Here is a 24,442-nt window from a genome sequence, read left to right on the forward strand (position 1 = left end):
CACATCAGCCTAAAACCCTCAGAGATGGCAAGCAATGCAGGGGCAGAGCACAGTGGTTAGGAACAACTCAACATGTACAGATCGTATTGGTTTAATACAAGCCATGTCTACCATGTGGTGAATGTGTTTCAGGAGCTACTGTGACAGTCTTGCCTACCACCCACTGAGTGCTGCAGACTTTGGAAAGATCATGAAGAACGTGTTTCCCAACATGAAGGCTCGCCGCCTGGGCATGAGAGGCAAATCTAAATACTGTTATAGTGGACTGAGGAAGAAAGCTTTTGTTCACATGCCTTCTCTGCCCAACCTGGACTTACAAAAATCAGGCGTCGGGGTAAGTTTACATGATGGGTTGTTTTTTTTTTGTTGTTGCCAGGAAGTGACCATAATCATTTCAGAACAAGTACATGTAGATTTCAGAGTTGGGGTCAGTTCCATTTCATCATGGTTGGGGTCAGTTCCATTTCATCAAGGTTGGGGTCAGTTCCATTTCATCAGGGTTGGGGTCAGTTCCATTTCGTCAGGGTTGGGGTCAGTTCCATTTCGTCAGGGTTGGGGTCAGTTCCATTTCGTCAGGGTTGGGGTCAGTTCCATTTCGTCAGAGTTGGGGTCAGTTCCATTTCATCAGGGTTGGGGTCAGTTCCATTTCATCAGGATTGGGGTCATTTCCATTTCATCAGGGTTGGGGTCGGTTCCCATTTCATCAGGGTTGGGGTCAGTTCCATTTCATCAGGGTTGGGGTCAGTTCCATTTCATCAGGGTTGGGGTCAGTTCCATTTCATCAGGGTTGGGGTCAGTTCCATTTCGTCAGAGTTGGGGTCAGTTCCATTTCGTCAGAGTTGGGGTCAGTTCCATTTCATCAGGGTTGGGGTCAGTTCCATTTCGTCAGGGTTGGGGTCAGTTCCATTTCATCATGGTTGGGGTCAGTTCCATTTCATCTGGGTTGGGGTCAGTTCCATTTCATCAGGGTTGGGGTCAGTTCCATTTCATCATGGTTGGGGTCAGTTCCATTTCATTGGGGTTGGGGTCAGTTCCATTTCATCATGGTTGGGGTCAGTTCCATTTCATCGGGGTTGGGGTCAGTTCCATTTCATCAGGGTTGGGGTCAGTTCCATTTCATCGGGGTTGGGGTCAGTTCCATTTCATCGGGGTTGGGGTCAGTTCCATTTCATCGGGGTTGGGGTCAGTTCCATTTCATCGGGGTTGGGGTCAGTTCCATTTCGTCGGGGTTGGGGTCAGTTCATTTCGTCAGGGTTGGGGTCAGTTCCATTTCGTCAGGGTTGGGGTCAGTTCCATTTCGTCAGGGTTGGGGTCAGTTCCATTTCGTCAGGGTTGGGGTCAGTTCCATTTCGTCAGAGTTGGGGTCAGTTCCATTTCGTCGTGGTTGGGGTCAGTTCCATTTCGTCGTGGTTGGGGTCAGTTCCATTTCGTCGGGGTTGGGGTCAGTTCCATTTCATCGGGGTTGGGGTCAGTTCCATTTCATCAGGGTTGGGGTCAGTTCCATTTCATCAGGGTTGGGGTCAGTTCCATTTCGTCAGAGTTGGGGTCAGTTCCATTTCGTCGGAGTTGGGGTCAGTTCCATTTCGTCAGGGTTGGGGTCAGTTCCATTTCGTCAGGGTTGGGGTCAGTTCCATTTCGTCAGGGTTGGGGTCAGTTCCATTTCGTCAGGGTTGGGGTCAGTTCCATTTCGTCAGGGTTGGGGTCAGTTCCATTTCGTCAGGGTTGGGGTCAGTTCCATTTCGTCAGGGTTGGGGTCAGTTCCATTTCGTCAGGGTTGGGGTCAGTTCCATTTCGTCGGGGTTGGGGTCAGTTCCATTTCATCGGGGTTGGGGTCAGTTCCATTTCACCGGGGTTGGGGTCAGTTCCATTTCATCGGGGTTGGGGTTAGTTCCCCTTTCATCAGGGTTGGGGTCAGTTCTATTTCGTCAGGGTTGGGGTCAGTTCCATTTCGTCAGGGTTGGGGTCAGTTCCATTTCGTCAGGGTTAGGGTCAGTTCCATTTCGTCAGAGTTGGGGTCAGTTCCATTTCGTCGTGGTTGGGGTCAGTTCCATTTCGTCAGGGTTGGGGTCAGTTCCATTTCGTCGGGGTTGGGGTCAGTTCCATTTCGTCAGGGTTGGGGTCAGTTCCATTTCATCATGGTTGGGGTCAGTTCCATTTCATCGGGGTTGGGGTCAGTTCCATTTCATCGGGGTTGGGGTCAGTTCCATTTCATCATGGTTGGGGTCAGTTCCATTTCATCGGGGTTGGGGTCAGTTACATTTCATCGGGGTTGGGGTCAGTTCCATTTCATCATGGTTGGGGTCAGTTCCATTTCATCGGGGTTGGGGTCAGTTCCATTTCATCATGGTTGGGGTCAGTTCCATTTCATCGGGGTTGGGGTCAGTTCCATTTCATCGGGGTTGGGGTCAGTTCCATTTCATCGGGGTTGGGGTCAGTTCTATTTCATCGGGGCTGGGGTCAGTTCCATTTCGTCAGGGTTGGGGTCAGTTCATTTCGTCAGGGTTGGGGTCAGTTCCATTTCGTCAGGATTGGGGTCATTTCCATTTCATCAGGGTTGGGGTCAGTTCCCATTTCATCAGGGTTGGGGTCAGTTCCCATTTCATCAGGGTTGGGGTCAGTTCCCATTTCATCTTGTTGGGGTCAGTTCCATTTCATCAGGGTTGGGGTCAGTTCCATTTCATCGGGGTTGGGGTTAGTTCCCCTTTCATCAGGGTTGGGGTCAGTTCTATTTCGTCAGGGTTGGGGTCAGTTCCATTTCGTCAGGGTTGGGGTCAGTTCCATTTCGTCAGGGTTGGGGTCAGTTCCATTTCGTCAGAGTTGGGGTCAGTTCCATTTCGTCGTGGTTGGGGTCAGTTCCATTTCGTCAGGGTTGGGGTCAGTTCCATTTCGTCGGGGTTGGGGTCAGTTCCATTTCGTCAGGGTTGGGGTCAGTTCCATTTCATCATGGTTGGGGTCAGTTCCATTTCATCGGGGTTGGGGTCAGTTACATTTCATCGGGGTTGGGGTCAGTTCCATTTCATCATGGTTGGGGTCAGTTCCATTTCATCGGGGTTGGGGTCAGTTACATTTCATCGGGGTTGGGGTCAGTTCCATTTCATCATGGTTGGGGTCAGTTCCATTTCATCGGGGTTGGGGTCAGTTCCATTTCATCATGGTTGGGGTCAGTTCCATTTCATCGGGGTTGGGGTCAGTTCCAGTTCATCGGGGTTGGGGTCAGTTCCATTTCATCGGGGTTGGGGTCAGTTCTATTTCATCGGGGCTGGGGTCAGTTCCATTTCGTCAGGGTTGGGGTCAGTTCATTTCGTCAGGGTTGGGGTCAGTTCCATTTCGTCAGGATTGGGGTCATTTCCATTTCATCAGGGTTGGGGTCAGTTCCCATTTCATCAGGGTTGGGGTCAGTTCCCATTTCATCAGGGTTGGGGTCAGTTCCCATTTCATCTTGTTGGGGTCAGTTCCATTTCATCAGGGTTGGGGTCAGTTCATTTCGTCAGGGTTGGGGTCAGTTCCATTTCGTCAGGGTTGGGGTCTGTTCCATTTCGTCATGGTTGGGGTCAGTTCCATTTCGTCAGGGTTGGGGTCAGTTCCATTTCGTCAGGGTTGGGGTCAGTTCCATTTCGTCAGGGTTGGGGTCAGTTCCATTTCGTCAGGGTTGGGGTCAGTTCCATTTCGTCAGGGTTGGGGTCAGTTCCATTTCGTCAGGGTTGGGGTCAGTTCCATTTCGTCGGGGTTGGGGTCAGTTCCATTTCATCGGGGTTGGGGTCAGTTCCATTTCACCGGGGTTGGGGTCAGTTCCATTTCATCGGGGTTGGGGTTAGTTCCCCTTTCATCAGGGTTGGGGTCAGTTCTATTTCGTCAGGGTTGGGGTCAGTTCCATTTCGTCAGGGTTGGGGTCAGTTCCATTTCGTCAGGGTTGGGGTCAGTTCCATTTCGTCAGAGTTGGGGTCAGTTCCATTTCGTCGTGGTTGGGGTCAGTTCCATTTCGTCAGGGTTGGGGTCAGTTCCATTTCGTCGGGGTTGGGGTCAGTTCCATTTCGTCAGGGTTGGGGTCAGTTCCATTTCATCATGGTTGGGGTCAGTTCCATTTCATCGGGGTTGGGGTCAGTTACATTTCATCGGGGTTGGGGTCAGTTCCATTTCGTCAGAGTTGGGGTCAGTTCCATTTCGTCGGGGTTGGGGTCAGTTCCATTTCATCGGGGTTGGGGTCAGTTCCATTTCATCATGGTTGGGGTCAGTTCCATTTCATCGGGGTTGGGGTCAGTTCCATTTCATCATGGTTGGGGTCAGTTCCATTTCATCGGGGTTGGGGTCAGTTCCATTTCATCGGGGTTGGGGTCAGTTCCATTTCATCGGGGTTGGGGTCAGTTCTATTTCATCGGGGCTGGGGTCAGTTCCATTTCGTCAGGGTTGGGGTCAGTTCATTTCGTCAGGGTTGGGGTCAGTTCCATTTCGTCAGGATTGGGGTCATTTCCATTTCATCAGGGTTGGGGTCAGTTCCCATTTCATCAGGGTTGGGGTCAGTTCCCATTTCATCAGGGTTGGGGTCAGTTCCCATTTCATCTTGTTGGGGTCAGTTCCATTTCATCAGGGTTGGGGTCAGTTCATTTCGTCAGGGTTGGGGTCAGTTCCATTTCGTCAGGTTGGGGTCTGTTCCATTTCGTCATGGTTGGGGTCAGTTCCATTTCGTCAGGGTTGGGGTCAGTTCCATTTCGTCAGGGTTGGGGTCAGTTCCATTTCGTCAGGGTTGGGGTCAGTTCCATTTCGTCAGGGTTGTGGTCAGTTCCATTTCGTCATGGCTGGGGTCAGTTCCATTTCGTCATGGCTGGGGTCAGTTCCATTTCGTCAGGGTTGGGGTCAGTTCCATTTCGTCATGGCTGGGGTCAGTTCCATTTCGTCAGGGTTGGGGTCAGTTCCATTTCGTCAGAGTTGGGGTCAGTTCCATTTCATCGGGGTTGGGGTCAGTTCCATTTCATCGGGGTTGGGGTCAGTTCCATTTCATCGGGGTTGGGGTCAGTTCCATTTCGTCGGGGTTGGGGTCAGTTCCATTTCGTCAGGGTTGGGGTCAGTTCCATTTCGTCGGGGTTGGGGTCAGTTCCATTTCGTCGGGGTTGGGGTCAGTTCCATTTCGTCGGGGTTGGGGTCAGTTCCATTTCGTCGGGGTTGGGGTCAGTTCCATTTCGTCAGGGTTGGGGTCAGTTCCATTTCGTCAGGGTTGGGGTCAGTTCCATTTCGTCAGAGTTGGGGTCAGTTCCATTTCGTCAGAGTTGGGGTCAGTTCCATTTCGTCAGAGTTGGGGTCAGTTCCATTTCATCAGGGTTGGGGTCAGTTCCATTTCATCGGGGTTGGGGTCAGTTCCATTTCGTCGGGGTTGGGGTCAGTTCCATTTCGTCAGGGTTGGGGTCAGTTCCATTTCGTCAGGGTTGGGGTCAGTTCCATTTCATCGGGGTTGGGGTCAGTACCATTTCGTCAGGGTTGGGGTCATTTCCATTTCGTCAGGGTTGGGGTCAGTTCCATTTCTTCAGGGTTGGGGTCAGTTCCATTTCATCATGGTTGGGGTCAGTTCCATTTCATCGGGGTTGGGGTCAGTTCCATTTCATCATGATTGGGGTCAGTTCCATTTCATCGGGGTTGGGGTCAGTTCCATTTCATCATGGTTGGGGTCAGTTCCATTTCAGGGGGTTGGGGTCAGTACCATTTTGTCAGGGTTGGGGTCAGTTGCATTTCGTCAGGGTTGGGGTCAGTTGCATTTCATCAGGGTTGGGGTCAGTTCCATTTCATCAGGGTTGGGGTCAGTTCCATTTCGTCAGGGTTGGGGTCAGTTCCATTTCATCGGGGTTGGGGTCAGTTCCATTTCATCAGGGTTGGGGTCAGTTCCATTTCATTGGGGTTGTTGTCAGTTCCATTTCATCGGGGTTGGGGTCAGTTCCATTTCATCAGGGTTGGGGCCAGTTCCATTTCGTCAGGGTTGGGGTCAGTTCCATTTCGTCGGGGTTGGGGTCAGTTCCATTTCATCAGGGTTGGGGTCAGTTCCCAGTTCTTCAGGGTTGGGGTCAGTTCCATTTAATCGGGGTTGGGGTCAGTTCCATTTCATCGGGGTTGGGGTCAGTACCATTTCGTCAGGGTTGGGGTCAGTTCCATTTCGTCAGGGTTGGGGTCAGTTCCATTTCTTCAGGGTTGGGGTCAGTTCCATTTCATCATGGTTGGGGTCAGTTCCATTTCATCGGGGTTGGGGTCAGTTCCATTTCATCATGATTGGGGTCAGTTCCATTTCATCGGGGTTGGGGTCAGTTCCATTTCATCATGGTTGGGGTCAGTTCCATTTCATCAGGGTTGGGGTCAGTTCCATTTCGTCGTGGGTTGGGGTCAGTTCCATTTCGTCAGGGTTGGGGTCAGTTCCATTTCGTCAGGGTTGGGGTCAGTTCCATTTCATCAGAGTTGTGGTAAGTTCCATTTCGTCAGAGTTGGGGTCAGTTCCATTTCGTCAGAGTTGGGGTCAGTTCCATTTCATCAGGGTTGGGGTCAGTTCCATTTCATCAGAGTTGGGGTCAGTTTCCCTTTCATCAGGGTTGGGGTCAGTTCCATTTCGTCAGGGTTGGGGTCAGTTCCATTTCGTCAGGGTTGGGGTCAGTTCCATTTCGTCAGGGTTGGGGTCAGTTCCATTTCGTCAGAGTTGGGGTCAGTTCCATTTCGTCGGGGTTGGGGTCAGTTCCATTTCATCAGAGTTGGGGTCAGTTCCATTTCATCAGGGTTGGGGTCAGTTCCATTTCGTCAGAGTTGGGGTCAGTTCCATTTCGTCGGGGTTGGGGTCAGTTCCATTTCATCAGAGTTGGGGTCAGTTCCATTTCATCGGGGTTGGGGTCAGTTCCATTTCATCGGGGTTGGGGTCAGTTCCATTTCGTCAGGGTTGGGGTCAGTTCCATTTCGTCAGGGTTGGGGTCAGTTCCATTTCGTCAGGGTTGGGGTCAGTTCCATTTCTTCAGGGTTGGGGTCAGTTCCATTTCATCATGTTTGGGGTCAGTTCTATTTCATCGGGGTTGGGGTCAGTTCCATTTCATCATGATTGGGGTCAGTTCCATTTCATCGGGGTTGGGGTCAGTTCCATTTCATCATGGTTGGGGTCAGTTCCATTTCATCGGGGTTGGGGTCAGTTCCATTTCGTCAGGGTTGGGGTCAGTTCCATTTCGTCAGGGTTGGGGTCAGTTCCATTTCGTCAGGGTTGGGGTCAGTTCCATTTCTTCAGGGTTGGGGTCAGTTCCATTTCATCATGTTTGGGGTCAGTTCTATTTCATCGGGGTTGGGGTCAGTTCCATTTCATCATGATTGAGGTCAGTTCCATTTCATCGGGGGTTGGGGTCAGTTCCATTTCATCATGGTTGGGGTCAGTTCCATTTCAGGGGGTTGGGGTCAGTACCATTTCGTCAGGGTTGGGGTCAGTACCATTTCGTCAGGGTTGTGGTCAGTTGCATTTCATCAGGGTTGGGGTCAGTTCCATTTCAACAAGGTTGGGGTCAGTTCCATTTCATCAGGGTTGTGGTCAGTTCCATTTCATCGGGGTTGGGGTCAGTTCCATTTCATCATGGTTGGGGTCAGTTCCATTTCATCGGGGTTGGGGTCAGTTCCATTTCATCATGGTTGGGGTCAGTTCCATTTCGTCAGGGTTGGGGTCAGTTCCATTTCGTCAGGGTTGGGGTCAGTTCCATTTCGTCAGGGTTGGGGTCAGTTCCATTTCATCAGAGTTGGGGTCAGTTGCATTTCATCAGAGTTGGGGTCAGTTCCATTTCATCGGGGTTGGGGTCATTTCCATTTCGTCAGGGTTGGGGTCAGTTCCATTTCTTCAGGGTTGGGGTCAGTTCCATTTCATCATGGTTGGGGTCAGTTCCATTTCATCGGGGTTGGGGTCAGTTCCATTTCATCATGATTGGGGTCAGTTCCATTTCATCGGGGTTGGGGTCAGTTCCATTTCATCATGGTTGGGGTCAGTTCCATTTCAGGGGGTTGGGGTCAGTACCATTTTGTCAGGGTTGGGGTCAGTTGCATTTCGTCAGGGTTGGGGTCAGTTGCATTTCATCAGGGTTGGGGTCAGTTCCATTTCATCAGGGTTGGGGTCAGTTCCATTTCGTCAGGGTTGGGGTCAGTTCCATTTCATCGGGGTTGGGGTCAGTTCCATTTCATCAGGGTTGGGGTCAGTTCCATTTCATTGGGGTTGTTGTCAGTTCCATTTCATCGGGGTTGGGGTCAGTTCCATTTCATCAGGGTTGGGGCCAGTTCCATTTCGTCAGGGTTGGGGTCAGTTCCATTTCGTCTGGGTTGGGGTCAGTTCCATTTCATCAGGGTTGGGGTCAGTTCCCAGTTCTTCAGGGTTGGGGTCAGTTCCATTTAATCGGGGTTGGGGTCAGTTCCATTTCATCGGGGTTGGGGTCAGTACCATTTCGTCAGGGTTGGGGTCAGTTCCATTTCGTCAGGGTTGGGGTCAGTTCCATTTCTTCAGGGTTGGGGTCAGTTCCATTTCATCATGGTTGGGGTCAGTTCCATTTCATCGGGGTTGGGGTCAGTTCCATTTCATCATGATTGGGGTCAGTTCCATTTCATCGGGGTTGGGGTCAGTTCCATTTCATCATGGTTGGGGTCAGTTCCATTTCATCAGGGTTGGGGTCAGTTCCATTTCGTCGTGGGTTGGGGTCAGTTCCATTTCGTCAGGGTTGGGGTCAGTTCCATTTCGTCAGGGTTGGGGTCAGTTCCATTTCATCAGAGTTGTGGTAAGTTCCATTTCGTCAGAGTTGGGGTCAGTTCCATTTCGTCAGAGTTGGGGTCAGTTCCATTTCATCAGGGTTGGGGTCAGTTCCATTTCATCAGAGTTGGGGTCAGTTTCCCTTTCATCAGGGTTGGGGTCAGTTCCATTTCGTCAGGGTTGGGGTCAGTTCCATTTCGTCAGGGTTGGGGTCAGTTCCATTTCGTCAGGGTTGGGGTCAGTTCCATTTCGTCAGAGTTGGGGTCAGTTCCATTTCGTCGGGGTTGGGGTCAGTTCCATTTCATCGGGGTTGGGGTCAGTTCCATTTCATCGGGGTTGGGGTCAGTTCCCCTTTCATCAGGGTTGGGGTCAGTTCCATTTCGTCAGGGTTGGGGTCAGTTCCATTTCGTCAGGGTTGGGGTCAGTTCCATTTCGTCAGAGTTGGGGTCAGTTCCATTTCGTCGGGGTTGGGGTCAGTTCCATTTCATCAGAGTTGGGGTCAGTTCCATTTCATCAGGGTTGGGGTCAGTTCCATTTCGTCAGAGTTGGGGTCAGTTCCATTTCGTCGGGGTTGGGGTCAGTTCCATTTCATCAGAGTTGGGGTCATTTCCATTTCATCGGGGTTGGGGTCAGTTCCATTTCATCGGGGTTGGGGTCAGTTCCATTTCGTCAGGGTTGGGGTCAGTTCCATTTCGTCAGGGTTGGGGTCAGTTCCATTTCGTCAGGGTTGGGGTCAGTTCCATTTCTTCAGGGTTGGGGTCAGTTCCATTTCATCATGTTTGGGGTCAGTTCTATTTCATCGGGGTTGGGGTCAGTTCCATTTCATCATGATTGGGGTCAGTTCCATTTCATCGGGGTTGGGGTCAGTTCCATTTCATCATGGTTGGGGTCAGTTCCATTTCATCGGGGTTGGGGTCAGTTCCATTTCGTCAGGGTTGGGGTCAGTTCCATTTCGTCAGGGTTGGGGTCAGTTCCATTTCGTCAGGGTTGGGGTCAGTTCCATTTCTTCAGGGTTGGGGTCAGTTCCATTTCGTCATGTTTGGGGTCAGTTCTATTTCATCGGGGTTGGGGTCAGTTCCATTTCATCATGATTGAGGTCAGTTCCATTTCATCGGGGGTTGGGGTCAGTTCCATTTCATCATGGTTGGGGTCAGTTCCATTTCAGGGGGTTGGGGTCAGTACCATTTCGTCAGGGTTGGGGTCAGTACCATTTCGTCAGGGTTGTGGTCAGTTGCATTTCATCAGGGTTGGGGTCAGTTCCATTTCAACAAGGTTGAGGTCAGTTCCATTTCATCAGGGTTGTGGTCAGTTCTATTTCATCGGGGTTGGGGTCAGTTCCATTTCATCATGGTTGGGGTCAGTTCCATTTCGTCAGGGTTGGGGTCAGTTCCATTTCGTCAGGGTTGGGGTCAGTTCCATTTCGTCAGGGTTGGGGTCAGTTCCATTTCATCAGAGTTGGGGTCAGTTCCATTTCATCAGAGTTGGGGTAAGTTCCATTTCATCGGGGTTGGGGTCAGTTCCATTTCATCGGGGTTGGGGTCGGTTCCATTTCATCGGGGTTGGGGTCGGTTCCATTTCATCGGGGTTGGGGTCAGTTCCATTTCAGGGGGTTGGGGTCAGTACCATTTCGTCAGGGTTGGGGTCAGTACCATTTCGTCAGGGTTGGGGTCAGTTGCATTTCATCAGGGTTGGGGTCAGTTCCATTTCATCAGGGTTTGGATCAGTTCCATTTCGTCAGGGTTGGGGTCAGTTCCATTTCGTCGGGGTTGGGGTCAGTTCCATTTCATCGGGGTTGGGGTCAGTACCATTTCATCGGGGTTGGGGTCAGTTCCATTTCATCGGGGTTGTTGTCAGTTCCATTTCATCGGGGTTGGGGTCAGTTCCATTTCATCAGGGTTGGGGTCAGTTCCATTTCGTCAGGGTTGGGGTCAGTTCCATTTCGTCGGGGTTGGGGTCAGTTCCATTTCATCGGGGTTGGGGTCAGTTCCCCTTTCATCAGGGTTGGGGTCAGTTCCATTTCGTCAGGGTTGGGGTCAGTTCCATTTCGTCAGGGTTGGGGTCAGTTACATTTTGTCAGGGTTGGGGTCAGTTCCATTTCGTCAGGGTTGGGGTCAGTTCCATTTCGTCAGAGTTGGGGTCAGTTCCATTTCGTCGGGGTTGGGGTCAGTTCCATTTCATCATAGTTGGGGTCAGTTCCATTTCATCAGGGTTGGGGTCAGTTCCATTTCGTCAGAGTTGGGGTCAGTTCCATTTCGTCGGGGTTGGGGTCAGTTCCATTTCATCAGAGTTGGGGTCAGTTCCATTTCATCGGGGTTGTGGTCAGTTCCATTTCGTCATGGCTGGGGTCAGTTCCATTTCGTCATGGCTGGGGTCAGTTCCATTTCGTCAGGGTTGGGGTCAGTTCCATTTCGTCATGGCTGGGGTCAGTTCCATTTCGTCAGGGTTGGGGTCAGTTCCATTTCGTCAGAGTTGGGGTCAGTTCCATTTCCTCGGGGTTGGGGTCAGTTCCATTTCATCGGGGTTGGGGTCAGTTCCATTTCATCGGGGTTGGGGTCAGTTCCATTTCGTCGGGGTTGGGGTCAGTTCCATTTCGTCAGGGTTGGGGTCAGTTCCATTTCGTCGGGGTTGGGGTCAGTTCCATTTCGTCGGGGTTGGGGTCAGTTCCATTTCGTCGGGGTTGGGGTCAGTTCCATTTCGTCGGGGTTGGGGTCAGTTCCATTTCGTCAGGGTTGGGGTCAGTTCCATTTCGTCAGGGTTGGGGTCAGTTCCATTTCGTCAGAGTTGGGGTCAGTTCCATTTCGTCAGAGTTGGGGTCAGTTCCATTTCGTCAGAGTTGGGGTCAGTTCCATTTCATCAGGGTTGGGGTCAGTTCCATTTCATCGGGGTTGGGGTCAGTTCCATTTCGTCGGGGTTGGGGTCAGTTCCATTTCGTCAGGGTTGGGGTCAGTTCCATTTCGTCAGGGTTGGGGTCAGTTCCATTTCATCGGGGTTGGGGTCAGTACCATTTCGTCAGGGTTGGGGTCATTTCCATTTCGTCAGGGTTGGGGTCAGTTCCATTTCTTCAGGGTTGGGGTCAGTTCCATTTCATCATGGTTGGGGTCAGTTCCATTTCATCGGGGTTGGGGTCAGTTCCATTTCATCATGATTGGGGTCAGTTCCATTTCATCGGGGTTGGGGTCAGTTCCATTTCATCATGGTTGGGGTCAGTTCCATTTCAGGGGGTTGGGGTCAGTACCATTTTGTCAGGGTTGGGGTCAGTTGCATTTCGTCAGGGTTGGGGTCAGTTGCATTTCATCAGGGTTGGGGTCAGTTCCATTTCATCAGGGTTGGGGTCAGTTCCATTTCGTCAGGGTTGGGGTCAGTTCCATTTCATCGGGGTTGGGGTCAGTTCCATTTCATCAGGGTTGGGGTCAGTTCCATTTCATCGGGGTTGTTGTCAGTTCCATTTCATCGGGGTTGGGGTCAGTTCCATTTCATCAGGGTTGGGGCCAGTTCCATTTCGTCAGGGTTGGGGTCAGTTCCATTTCGTCGGGGTTGGGGTCAGTTCCATTTCATCAGGGTTGGGGTCAGTTCCCAGTTCTTCAGGGTTGGGGTCAGTTCCATTTAATCGGGGTTGGGGTCAGTTCCATTTCATCGGGGTTGGGGTCAGTACCATTTCGTCAGGGTTGGGGTCAGTTCCATTTCGTCAGGGTTGGGGTCAGTTCCATTTCTTCAGGGTTGGGGTCAGTTCCATTTCATCATGGTTGGGGTCAGTTCCATTTCATCGGGGTTGGGGTCAGTTCCATTTCATCATGATTGGGGTCAGTTCCATTTCATCGGGGTTGGGGTCAGTTCCATTTCATCATGGTTGGGGTCAGTTCCATTTCATCAGGGTTGGGGTCAGTTCCATTTCGTCGTGGGTTGGGGTCAGTTCCATTTCGTCAGGGTTGGGGTCAGTTCCATTTCGTCAGGGTTGGGGTCAGTTCCTTTTCATCAGAGTTGTGGTAAGTTCCATTTCGTCAGAGTTGGGGTCAGTTCCATTTCGTCAGAGTTGGGGTCAGTTCCATTTCATCAGGGTTGGGGTCAGTTCCATTTCATCAGAGTTGGGGTCAGTTTCCCTTTCATCAGGGTTGGGGTCAGTTCCATTTCGTCAGGGTTGGGGTCAGTTCCATTTCGTCAGGGTTGGGGTCAGTTCCATTTCGTCAGGGTTGGGGTCAGTTCCATTTCGTCAGAGTTGGGGTCAGTTCCATTTCGTCGGGGTTGGGGTCAGTTCCATTTCATCGGGGTTGGGGTCAGTTCCATTTCATCGGGGTTGGGGTCAGTTCCCCTTTCATCAGGGTTGGGGTCAGTTCCATTTCGTCAGGGTTGGGGTCAGTTCCATTTCGTCAGGGTTGGGGTCAGTTCCATTTCGTCAGAGTTGGGGTCAGTTCCATTTCGTCGGGGTTGGGGTCAGTTCCATTTCATCAGAGTTGGGGTCAGTTCCATTTCATCAGGGTTGGGGTCAGTTCCATTTCGTCAGAGTTGGGGTCAGTTCCATTTCGTCGGGGTTGGGGTCAGTTCCATTTCATCAGAGTTGGGGTCAGTTCCATTTCATCGGGGTTGGGGTCAGTTCCATTTCATCGGGGTTGGGGTCAGTTCCATTTCGTCAGGGTTGGGGTCAGTTCCATTTCGTCAGGGTTGGGGTCAGTTCCATTTCGTCAGGGTTGGGGTCAGTTCCATTTCTTCAGGGTTGGGGTCAGTTCCATTTCATCATGTTTGGGGTCAGTTCTATTTCATCGGGGTTGGGGTCAGTTCCATTTCATCATGATTGGGGTCAGTTCCATTTCATCGGGGTTGGGGTCAGTTCCATTTCATCATGGTTGGGGTCAGTTCCATTTCATCGGGGTTGGGGTCAGTTCCATTTCGTCAGGGTTGGGGTCAGTTCCATTTCGTCAGGGTTGGGGTCAGTTCCATTTCGTCAGGGTTGGGGTCAGTTCCATTTCTTCAGGGTTGGGGTCAGTTCCATTTCATCATGTTTGGGGTCAGTTCTATTTCATCGGGGTTGGGGTCATTTCCATTTCATCATGATTGAGGTTAGTTCCATTTCATCGGGGGTTGGGGTCAGTTCCATTTCATCATGGTTGGGGTCAGTTCCATTTCAGGGGGTTGGGGTCAGTACCATTTCGTCAGGGTTGGGGTCAGTACCATTTCGTCAGGGTTGTGGTCAGTTGCATTTCATCAGGGTTGGGGTCAGTTCCATTTCAACAAGGTTGGGGTCAGTTCCATTTCATCAGGGTTGTGGTCAGTTCCATTTCATCGGGGTTGGGGTCAGTTCCATTTCATCATGGTTGGGGTCAGTTCCATTTCATCGGGGTTGGGGTCAGTTCCATTTCATCATGGTTGGGGTCAGTTCCATTTCGTCAGGGTTGGGGTCAGTTCCATTTCGTCAGTGTTGGGGTCAGTTCCATTTCGTCAGGGTTGGGGTCAGTTCCATTTCATCAGAGTTGGGGTCAGTTCCATTTCATCAGAGTTGGGGTCAGTTCCATTTCATTGGGGTTGGGGTCAGTTCCATTACATCGGGGTTGGGGTCAGTTCCATTTCTTCGGGGTTGGGGTCAGTTCCATTTCAGGGGGTTGGGGTCAGTACCATTTCGTCAGGGTTGGGGTCAGTACCATTTCGTCAGGGTTGGGGTCAGTTGCATTTCATCAGGGTTGGGGTCAGTTCCATTTCATCAGGGTTTGGGTCAGTTCCATTTCGTCAGGGTTGGGGTCAGTTCCATTTCGTCGGGGTTGGGGTCAGTTCCATTTCATCGGGGTTGGGGTCAGTACCATTTCATCGGGGTTGGGGTCAGTTCCATTTCATCGGGGTTGTTGTCAGTTCCATTTCATCGGGGTTGGGGTCAGTTCCATTTCATCAGGGTTGGGGTCAGTTCCATTTCGTCAGGGTTGGGGTCAGTTCCATTTCATCGGGGTTGGGGTCAGTTCCATTTCGTCGGGGTTGGGGTCAGTTCCATTTCGTCAGGGTTGGGGTCAGTTCCATTTCGTCAGGGTTGGGGTCAGTTCCATTTCATCGGGGTTGGGGTCAGTACCATTTCGTCAGGGTTGGGGTCATTTCCATTTCGTCAGGGTTGGGGTCAGTTCCATTTCTTCAGGGTTGGGGTCAGTTCCATTTCATCATGGTTGGGGTCAGTTCCATTTCATCGGGGTTGGGGTCAGTTCCATTTCATCATGATTGGGGTCAGTTCCATTTCATCGGGGTTGGGGTCAGTTCCATTTCATCATGGTTGGGGTCAGTTCCATTTCAGGGGGTTGGGGTCAGTACCATTTTGTCAGGGTTGGGGTCAGTTGCATTTCGTCAGGGTTGGGGTCAGTTGCATTTCATCAGGGTTGGGGTCAGTTCCATTTCATCAGGGTTGGGGTCAGTTCCATTTCGTCAGGGTTGGGGTCAGTTCCATTTCATCGGGGTTGGGGTCAGTTCCATTTCATCAGGGTTGGGGTCAGTTCCATTTCATCGGGGTTGTTGTCAGTTCCATTTCATCGGGGTTGGGGTCAGTTCCATTTCATCAGGGTTGGGGCCAGTTCCATTTCGTCAGGGTTGGGGTCAGTTCCATTTCGTCGGGGTTGGGGTCAGTTCCATTTCATCAGGGTTGGGGTCAGTTCCCAGTTCTTCAGGGTTGGGGTCAGTTCCATTTAATCGGGGTTGGGGTCAGTTCCATTTCATCGGGGTTGGGGTCAGTACCATTTCGTCAGGGTTGGGGTCAGTTCCATTTCGTCAGGGTTGGGGTCAGTTCCATTTCTTCAGGGTTGGGGTCAGTTCCATTTCATCATGGTTGGGGTCAGTTCCATTTCATCGGGGTTGGGGTCAGTTCCATTTCATCATGATTGGGGTCAGTTCCATTTCATCGGGGTTGGGGTCAGTTCCATTTCATCATGGTTGGGGTCAGTTCCATTTCATCAGGGTTGGGGTCAGTTCCATTTCGTCGTGGGTTGGGGTCAGTTCCATTTCGTCAGGGTTGGGGTCAGTTCCATTTCGTCAGGGTTGGGGTCAGTTCCATTTCATCAGAGTTGTGGTAAGTTCCATTTCGTCAGAGTTGGGGTCAGTTCCATTTCGTCAGAGTTGGGGTCAGTTCCATTTCATCAGGGTTGGGGTCAGTTCCATTTCATCAGAGTTGGGGTCAGTTTCCCTTTCATCAGGGTTGGGGTCAGTTCCATTTCGTCAGGGTTGGGGTCAGTTCCATTTCGTCAGGGTTGGGGTCAGTTCCATTTCGTCAGGGTTGGGGTCAGTTCCATTTCGTCAGAGTTGGGGTCAGTTCCATTTCGTCGGGGTTGGGGTCAGTTCCATTTCATCGGGGTTGGGGTCAGTTCCATTTCATCGGGGTTGGGGTCAGTTCCCCTTTCATCAGGGTTGGGGTCAGTTCCATTTCGTCAGGGTTGGGGTCAGTTCCATTTCGTCAGGGTTGGGGTCAGTTCCATTTCGTCAGAGTTGGGGTCAGTTCCATTTCGTCGGGGTTGGGGTCAGTTCCATTTCATCAGAGTTGGGGTCAGTTCCATTTCATCAGGGTTGGGGTCAGTTCCATTTCGTCAGAGTTGGGGTCAGTTCCATTTCGTCGGGGTTGGGGTCAGTTCCATTTCATCAGAGTTGGGGTCAGTTCCATTTCATCGGGGTTGGGGTCAGTTCCATTTCATCGGGGTTGGGGTCAGTTCCATTTCGTCAGGGTTGGGGTCAGTTCCATTTCGTCAGGGTTGGGGTCAGTTCCATTTCGTCAGGGTTGGGGTCAGTTCCATTTCTTCAGGGTTGGGGTCAGTTCCATTTCATCATGTTTGGGGTCAGTTCTATTTCATCGGGGTTGGGGTCAGTTCCATTTCATCATGATTGGGGTCAGTTCCATTTCATCGGGGTTGGGGTCAGTTCCATTTCATCATGGTTGGGGTCAGTTCCATTTCATCGGGGTTGGGGTCAGTTCCATTTCGTCAGGGTTGGGGTCAGTTCCATTTCGTCAGGGTTGGGGTCAGTTCCATTTCGTCAGGGTTGGGGTCAGTTCCATTTCTTCAGGGTTGGGGTCAGTTCCATTTCATCATGTTTGGGGTCAGTTCTATTTCATCGGGGTTGGGGTCATTTCCATTTCATCATGATTGAGGTTAGTTCCATTTCATCGGGGGTTGGGGTCAGTTCCATTTCATCATGGTTGGGGTCAGTTCCATTTCAGGGGGTTGGGGTCAGTACCATTTCGTCAGGGTTGGGGTCAGTACCATTTCGTCAGGGTTGTGGTCAGTTGCATTTCATCAGGGTTGGGGTCAGTTCCATTTCAACAAGGTTGGGGTCAGTTCCATTTCATCAGGGTTGTGGTCAGTTCCATTTCATCGGGGTTGGGGTCAGTTCCATTTCATCATGGTTGGGGTCAGTTCCATTTCATCGGGGTTGGGGTCAGTTCCATTTCATCATGGTTGGGGTCAGTTCCATTTCGTCAGGGTTGGGGTCAGTTCCATTTCGTCAGTGTTGGGGTCAGTTCCATTTCGTCAGGGTTGGGGTCAGTTCCATTTCATCAGAGTTGGGGTCAGTTCCATTTCATCAGAGTTGGGGTCAGTTCCATTTCATTGGGGTTGGGGTCAGTTCCATTACATCGGGGTTGGGGTCGGTTCCATTTCATCGGGGTTGGGGTCAGTTCCATTTCAGGGGGTTGGGGTCAGTACCATTTCGTCAGGGTTGGGGTCAGTACCATTTCGTCAGGGTTGGGGTCAGTTGCATTTCATCAGGGTTGGGGTCAGTTCCATTTCATCAGGGTTTGGGTCAGTTCCATTTCGTCAGGGTTGGGGTCAGTTCCATTTCGTCGGGGTTGGGGTCAGTTCCATTTCATCGGGGTTGGGGTCAGTACCATTTCATCGGGGTTGGGGTCAGTTCCATTTCATCGGGGTTGTTGTCAGTTCCATTTCATCGGGGTTGGGGTCAGTTCCATTTCATCAGGGTTGGGGTCAGTTCCATTTCGTCAGGGTTGGGGTCAGTTCCATTTCGTCGGGGTTGGGGTCAGTTCCATTTCATCGGGGTTGGGGTCAGTTCCCCTTTCATCAGGGTTGGGGTCAGTTCCATTTCGTCAGGGTTGGGGTCAGTTCCATTTCGTCAGGGTTGGGGTCAGTTCCATTTTGTCAGGGTTGGGGTCAGTTCCATTTCGTCAGGGTTGGGGTCAGTTCCATTTCGTCAGAGTTGGGGTCAGTTCCATTTCGTCGGGGTTGGGGTCAGTTCCATTTCATCATAGTTGGGGTCAGTTCCATTTCATCAGGGTTGGGGTCAGTTCCATTTCGTCAGAGTTGGGGTCAGTTCCATTTCGTCGGGGTTGGGGTCAGTTCCATTTCATCAGAGTTGGGGTCAGTTCCATTTCATCGGGGTTGGGGTCAGTTCCATTTCATCGGGGTTGGGGTCAGTTCCATTTCATCGGGGTTGGGGTCAGTTCCATTTCGTCAGGGTTGGGGTCAGTTCCATTTCGTCAGTGTTGGGGTCAGTTCCATTTTGTCAGGGTTGGGGTCAGTTCCATTTCTTCAGGGTTGGGGTCAGTACCATTTCATCGGGGTTGGGGTCAGTTCCATTTCATCATGGTTGGGGTCAGTTCCATTTCAGGGGGTTGGGGTCAGTACCATTTCGTCAGGGTTGGGGTCAGTACCATTTCGTCAGGGTTGGGGTCAGTTGCATTTCATCAGGGTTGGGGTCAGTTCCATTTCATCAAGGTTGGGGTCAGTTCCATTTCATCAGGGTTGGGGTCAGTTCCATTTCATCGGGGTTGGGGTCAGTTCCATTTCATCATGGTTGGGGTCAGTTCCATTTCATCGGGTTGGGGTCAGTTCCATTTCATCATGGTTGGGGTCAGTTCCATTTCGTCAGGGTTGGGGTCAGTTCCATTTCGTCAGGGTTGGGGTCAGTTCCATTTCATCAGAGTTGGGGTCAGTTCCATTTCATCAGAGTTGGGGTCAGTTCCATTTCATCGGGGTTGGGGTCAGTTCCATTTCATCGGGGTTGGGGTCGGTTCCATTTCATCGGGGTTGGGGTCAGTTCCATTTCAGGGGGTTGGGGTCAGTACCATTTCGTCAGGGTTCGGGTCAGTACCATTTCGTCAGGGTTTGGGTCAGTTGCATTTCATCAGGGTTGGGGTCAGTTCCATTTCATCAGGGTTGGGGTCAGTTCCATTTCGTCAGGGTTGGGGTCAGTTCCATTTCGTCGGGGTTGGGGTCAGTTCCATTTCATCGGGGTTGGGGTCAGTACCATTTCATCGGGGTTGGGGTCAGTTCCATTTCATCAGGGTTGGGGTCAGTTCCATTTCATCGGGGTTGTTGTCAGTTCCATTTCATCGGGGTTGGGGTCAGTTCCATTTCATCAGGGTTGGGGTCAGTTCCATTTCGTCAGGGTTGGGGTCAGTTCCATTTCGTCGGGGTTGGGGTCAGTTCCATTTCATCAGAGTTGGGGTCAGTTCCATTTCATCGGGGTTGGGGTCAGTTCCATTTCATCGGGGTTGGGGTCAGTTCCATTTCGTCAGGGTTAGGGTCAGTTCCATTTCGTGAGGGTTGGGGTCAGTTCCATTTCGTCAGGGTTGGGGTCAGTTCCATTTCGTCAGGGTTGGGGTCAGTTCCATTTCTTCAGGGTTGGGGTCAGTTCCATTTCGTCAGGGTTGGGGTCATTTCTATTTCATCGGGGTTGGGGTCAGTTCCATTTCATCATGATTGGGGTCAGTTCCATTTCGTCGGGGTTGGGGTCAGTTCCATTTCGTCTGGGTTGGGGTCAGTTCCATTTCGTCAGGGTTGGGGTCAGTTCCATTTCGTCAGGGCTGGGGTCAGTTCCATTTCGTCAGGGTTGGGGTCAGGTCCATTTCATCAGGGTTGGGGTCAGTTCCATTTCATCAGGGTTGGGGTCAGTTCCATTTCATCGGGGTTGGGGTCAGTTCCATTTCATCATGGTTGGGGTCAGTTCCATTTCATCGGGGTTGGGGTCAGTTCCATTTCATCATGGTTGGGGTCAGTTCCATTTCATCAGAGTTGGGGTCAGTTCCATTTCATCAAGGTTGGGGTCAGTTCCATTTCATCAGGGTTGGGGTCAGTTCCATTTCATCATGGTTGGGGTCAGTTCCATTTCATCAGGGTTGGGGTCAGTTCCATTTCATCATGGTTGGGGTCAGTTCCATTTCATCGGGGTTGGGGTCAGTTCCATTTCATCATGGTTGGGGTCAGTTCCATTTCGTCAGGGTTGGGGTCAGTTGCATTTCGTCAGAGTTGGGGTCAGTTCCATTTCATCAGGGTTGGGGTCAGTTCCATTTCATCGGGGTTAGGGTCAGTTCCATTTCATCGGGGTTGGGGTCAGTTCCATTTCGTCGGGGTTGGGGTCAGTTCCATTTCGCCAGGGTTGGGGTCAGTTCCATTTCGTCAGGTTTGGGGTCAGTTCCATTTCATCAGGGTTGGGGTCAGTTCCATTTCATCAGGGTTGGGGTCAGTTCCATTTCGTCAGAGTTGGGGTCAGTTCCCCTTTCATCAGGGTTGGGGTTAGTTCCATTTCATCGGGGTTGGGGTCAGTTCCATTTCATCAGGGTTGGGGTCAGTTCCATTTCATCAGGGTTGGGGTCAGTTCCATTTCATCGGGGTTGGGGTCAGTTCCATTTCATCAGGGTTGGGGTCAGTTCCATTTCATCAGAGTTGGGGTCAGTTCCCCTTTCATCAGGGTTGGGGTCATTTCTATTTCATCGGGGTTGGGGTCAGTTCCATTTCATCAGGGTTGGGGTCAGTTCCATTTCATCAGAGTTGGGGTCATTTCCCCTTTCATCAGGGTTGGGGTCAGTTCCATTTCATCGGGGTTGGGGTCAGTTCCATTTCATCAGGGTTGGGGTCAGTTCCATTTCATCAGGGTTGTTGTCAGTTCCATTTCATCATGGTTGGGGTCAGTTCGATTTCATCGGGGTTGGGGTCAGTTCCATTTCATCAGGGTTGGGGTCAGTTCCATTTCATCGGGGTTGGGGTCAGTTCCATTTCAATTGAGGACGTAAACTGATAATCCAATTCCAAATCTCACTGAGAAGCAAGTTGAGGAAAATTTGAATTTCAGTTTAGATCTGAATTTAAATGGAATTGACCTCATTCCTAGTAAATCCACCCAAACTCCAGACGATTTCATATCTGAATGACCTCTTCCCTAAACTCCAGACAGGATATCATATCTGAATGACCTCTTCCCCAAACTCCAGACAGGATATCATTTCTGAATGACCTCTTCCCTAAATTCCAGACAGGATATCATATCTGAATGACCTCTTTCCCAAACTCCAGACATGATATCATATCTGAACTCTTCCCCTACTTAATTAACCCTCTTCTTCCCAGTGTGAGCCGATGGAGCCGTCGTCGGGCCAGTCTCCCAGTGCCGAGGATGAGATGCGCTCAGCGGCCTGTGGCTTGGTGTGTGAGTGGGCTCAGAAGGTCCTCGGCAGACAGTTTGATGCTGTGGAGGACCTGGCTCGCTTCCTGCTCAACAGTCACTACATAGGAACCAAGTCTATGGCTGCCCTCACCGTCATGACTGGGGCTCCCACAGGTAGGCATGGCTAATGGGGATGGTGGTATGGAAGGTACAGGTAGGCATGGCTAATGGGGATGGTGGGTTGGAAGGTACAGATAGGCATGGCTAATGGGGATGGTGGTATGGGAGGTACAGGTAGGCATGGCTAATGGGGATGGTGGTATGGAAGGTACAGGTAGGCATGGCTAATGGGGATGGTGGTATGGAAGGTACAGGTAGGCATGGCTAATGGGGATGGTGGTAGAGACAGTCAATAGTCACTCAACGGTCACTACATTGGCACCAAGTCCGTGGCAACGCTAAGCAGACAACCACGGGTAACGGGGCTAGGTGTCGGGCTGTTGATGGGAACGAAGTTGTGAGTCTTGCTCGTGTGTCAAGCTGTAGTTGGTTCAACACATTTTTTAAAACCCGTTTCTCAGGCGTGTTGAGAAATCTCTTTTCTCATCTGTATATCTCACCAGGTCTGAAGACTCCCACGCCAACCTCTGCGTTCGTGCCCACGTCCGAGGCCTCTTCCTTCCAGCCGCAGGTGAAGACGCTTGCCTCTCCCTCGGTAGACGCCAAGCAGCAGCTCCAGAGGAAGATCCAGAAGAAACAGCAGGAGCAGAAGCTCCAGTCCCCCCTGCCTGGAGAGGCCCAGGGACAGAACCAGGCCAGGAGGACCGAGGCCAGCACCCCAGGGCCAGCTATCCCCTGTGGAAGTCCTGCTTTGCTTTCACCACAACCTACCATTGGTATTGTGGTGGCAGCCGTCCCCAGCCCCATCACGGTACGATGGGATAACATATGTATGCACAGATACACACACACACAGATACACACACACAGATACACACACACAGATACACACACACAGATACACACACACACAGATACACACACACACAGATACACACACACACAGATACACGCACAGATACACACACACAGATACACACACGCACAGATACACACACACACAGATACACACACACACACAGATACACACACAGATACACACACACACAGATACACGCACAGATACACACACACAGATACACACACAGATCAGACAAGATTGATACTGGTTTTAGACGACATGCTCAGTTTTAAAAGGAAAGATAAGGCAACAATTTATTGAATGTCAAGAATGTCGCTGCGATGGATAGCTCCTGAACAATTCTGCTATTTGGTCAGATCTACATGACCTTGGGCCCAGATCTACATGACCTTGGGCCCAGATCTACATGACCTTGGGCCCAGATCTACATGACCTTGGGCTCAGATCTACATGACCTGGGGCCCAGATCTACATGACCTTGGGCTCAGATCTACATGACCTGGGGCCCAGATCTACATGACCTTGGGCCCAGATCTACATGACCTTGGGCCCAGATTTACATGACCTTGGGCCCAGATCTTCATGACCTTGGGCCCAGATCTACATGACCTTGGGCTCAGATCTACATGACCTTGGGCCCAGATCTACATGACCGTGGGCCCATATTCTATGCCTGAGGAGTGTTACTTCCTCCTTCACCAGTAATAATAATAATAAGTCATCTAGATCTTTTAACAGATGCTTACAGTCACACTGAATACATTTTACGTATGGGTGGCCTCGGGAATCGAACCCCTGACCCTTGGCATTTACAAGCGGCCGTCGTCTAACATGTTCCCACTGTGTGTTTCTCCCGGCAGGTCCAGAGGAGCAGGCAGCTGATGACATCCCCTAGCCCGGTGGGGTCCGCCGAGGGGAAGGTCATGCCAACGGTTAACTTCCAGGTGGTCACCCACACCCAGTCTCTGACCCACAGACAGTCCCCTAAAACGCCCCAGAACATCTCAGCCAGCCCCGTGGGAGACCGCCTGGCTAGGCACAGGTAATAATGAGAATCATCATCACCATTTATGGTTTTCCGGACACAGATTAAGCCCACCCTACACTCTTAGTAAAAAGGATTCCAAAAGGGTTCCTCAGCTGTCCCCATATGATAACCCTTTTTGGTTCCTGGTAGAACCCTTTTGGGTTCCATGTAGAACCCTGTTAGCAGTTGATGTTACTCTTCAAGGACACAGACCCCAAAGCAAATCAGGGGAGAAAAAAAAAACAATTATTCAAAGAAGACAAATCATGGATGTTATGCTGAGAGGTAGGTATTGATTCTCCCCTGTCCTCAGTGATTCTCTTCAGTGATTCTTTCCACAGTGATTCTCTCCTCAGGGATTCTCTCTCAGTGATTCTCTCTTCAGTGATTCTTTCCACAGTGATTCTCTCCTCAGTGATTCTTTCCACAGTGATTCTTTCCACAGTGATTCTTTCCACAGTGATTCTCTCCTCAGTGATTCTCTCCACAGTGATTCTCTCTCAGTGATTCTTTCCACAGTGATTCTCTCCTCAGTGATTCTCTCCTCAGTGATTCTCTCTCAGTGATTCTCTTCAGTGATTCTTTCCACAGTGATTCTCTCTCAGTGATTCTCTCTCAGTGACTATCTCCAGTGAACAAAGTGACAGGATGTAGTTTTATAACCCAACCCCAGCCTGTGGTTGACCAATTAGAATTCCTTGCAATAAAACTGGGCCAATGGCCAAATAACAAGTATCCTATTTCAGGCTCAATGTATACCAATGAGAACTTACCATGTAGCTATGAGTCCCGGACTGAAATTCCTCTCATGTCTCTGACCCATTGATCATTAATCCCCTATTACATAAAAAAACAACACTATTTCCAATGACCTTTAGTACTGTATTGACCTCTCGTCCTCTTGACCTTTAGTACCCTATTGACCTCTCGTCCTCTTGACCTTTAGTACTGTATTGACCTCTCGTCCTCTTGACCTTTAGTACTGTATTGACCTCTCGTCCTCTTGACCTTTAGTACCCTATTGACCTCTCGTCCTCTTGACCTTTAGTACTGTATTGACCTCTCGTCCTCTTGACCTTTAGTACTGTATTGACCTCTCGTCCTCTTGACCTTTAGTACTGTATTGACCTCTGGTTCTCTTGACCTTTAGTACTGTATTGACCTCTGGTCCTCTTGACCTTTAGTACTGTATTGACCTCTCATCCTCTTGACCTTTAGTACTGTATTGACCTCTGGTCCTCTTGACCTTTAGTACTGTATTGACCTCTGGTCCTCTTGACCTTTAGTACTGTATTGACCTCTGGTCCTCTTGACCTTTAGTACTGTATTGACCTCTCGTCCTCTTGACCTTTAGTACTGTATTGAC

General features: G+C 50.8%; 1 protein-coding gene across 1 annotated transcript in view; it reads left to right on the forward strand.

Moving 5' to 3' along the window:
• Positions 1-24,442, forward strand: part of LOC110502581 (DNA-binding protein RFX7) — a 46,816-nt gene that overhangs the window by 15,562 nt on the left and 6,812 nt on the right. The window contains exons 6-9 of the mRNA XM_036934519.2: positions 133-334; positions 21,031-21,241; positions 21,691-21,998; positions 22,910-23,091. Coding sequence (XP_036790414.2) covers positions 133-334; positions 21,031-21,241; positions 21,691-21,998; positions 22,910-23,091 — 903 coding nt within the window. The remainder of the gene's footprint in view (positions 1-132; positions 335-21,030; positions 21,242-21,690; positions 21,999-22,909; positions 23,092-24,442) is intronic.

The sequence above is a fragment of the Oncorhynchus mykiss genome, chromosome 2 (assembly GCF_057628025.1).
Source record: "Oncorhynchus mykiss isolate SJ-2025 chromosome 2, ASM5762802v1, whole genome shotgun sequence".
NCBI classification, from domain to species: Eukaryota; Metazoa; Chordata; class Actinopteri; order Salmoniformes; family Salmonidae; genus Oncorhynchus; species Oncorhynchus mykiss.